This window comes from Vollenhovia emeryi, unplaced genomic scaffold (assembly GCF_000949405.1).
Source record: "Vollenhovia emeryi isolate VEMERY1.0 unplaced genomic scaffold, V.emery_V1.0 DF948759.1, whole genome shotgun sequence".
In the NCBI taxonomy this organism is placed as follows: Eukaryota; Metazoa; Arthropoda; class Insecta; order Hymenoptera; family Formicidae; genus Vollenhovia; species Vollenhovia emeryi.
The window spans coordinates 1-1,443 of record NW_011957607.1 but is presented as its reverse complement, the minus strand read 5'-3'; the positions used below and the strand labels follow the sequence as shown (position 1 = coordinate 1,443).

At 21.1% G+C, this 1,443-nt stretch overlaps 1 protein-coding gene across 1 annotated transcript; it reads right to left on the bottom strand.

Moving 5' to 3' along the window:
* Nucleotides 1-708: 708 nt before the first annotated feature.
* Nucleotides 709-1,358, bottom strand: LOC105556443 (the record flags this gene model as incomplete). The annotated part of the gene is made up of 2 exons (XM_012003538.1): nucleotides 709-957; nucleotides 1,126-1,358. Coding segments are annotated over 2 exons (422 nt in total), but the record flags the coding sequence as incomplete, so codon positions are not given.
* Nucleotides 1,359-1,443: the final 85 nt, after the last annotated feature.

Sequence of the window (1,443 nt, the reverse complement as noted above, 5' to 3'; positions counted from 1 at the left end):
CTCACGCGCTTGCCACTCTAATATTATAATTATATTCTGCCAATATTTAAAAATATTATTTAATATTAAATATTACAACAATATTTAATACACATAATTAAATTGGGAATAGTTATTATAAATATTTTTGGGAATTTGTTGGGAAAAAATTATTGGGAAGTTATAAATATATTCTATTATAAATAGTTTATTTTTCAGTGTAATGGATACATTCTTATAAATTTTAATTTTATCAAATAAAATCTTTCTGTTTACTTTTTATAAACATTTTTTAATTTAACAATTCTAATCGTTTTATAAAAGAAACAGTTCAAAACCTTTTTAAAAATATAAAAGAAAAATAATACCTCTTGATACGGCATTTGCTATCTTTAGTTTAAACAATTAAATTATCTCATAAACTTAAAGAGTTTAAAAACTACTTCAAGAAACAAATGCATAAAATAAAACAAAAATAACTCTTTTTTCTAATCTTAATTTGTAAATTAAATTCCATTTTAAGAATATAATCATTTTTGTCTTCTTTTTATTCGGTCCGGCGCGTGAGCTAACCAAATTTTGATAGGTGCACTTACATCTCCTTCACTCATATATCCTTAAATTTAGTTCTTACAACACCTAAAATATTCATAAAACGTATCAAATATAAATTTAAATGTTGTTAATGTAAATATGTTATATGTATAAATATTACAATGTATTGTAATATATTAGCCACTCTATTTTTACAAGAATTAACGAATTTTGAATAAAAGATATCAGATTTAATTAAATTTTAATTCTATTCAACATACCAAATATAATTTTCCATAAATATAACACTTCAAATTTTTTTTTATTTTCTTTTTGCCCAGTCCAACTAAATTGTGCAGCTACATCGTCTGTAAATAATATTTTCATAATCCTAGTTACAGTTTTCTTCATAGTACTTTGTGAACACGAATAAAGTGCCGATATCTGTAAAAAAATTAATATTAATAATAAATTTTTGTAATATACTAATTAGATTACAAAGAAAGAACAAATAATAACTAAAAATGTTAAGTTTGAAACTTAAAAAATATCTAAACTTCTAAACAGAGATATAAAAACATACAATTATTCGATATTTTAATTTATACTTACAATTTGTTTTTTAAATATTTCGTCATGTTTTAGTTGTTGCTCAATATCTTTTATCTCATCAAGACTTTTCACTGAAAACTTTTCATCTAAAATGTTTTCACTATCATAAACCTGATTTTCCAGATTTTGCTCAGAATTGTATTGTTTCTTTTTCAATAAAAACTCGCATCTCTTTACTCGATTAGTAATATCTACTAAACTTTTAATAACGTATGTTTTGAAATTTTTGTCTTCTGCAAAAAAAGGAAATATTTTTTTAAATTAATATAATTACATATAAAAATTATAAAAAATTTTAATTGTTGTTTTGTAATAATA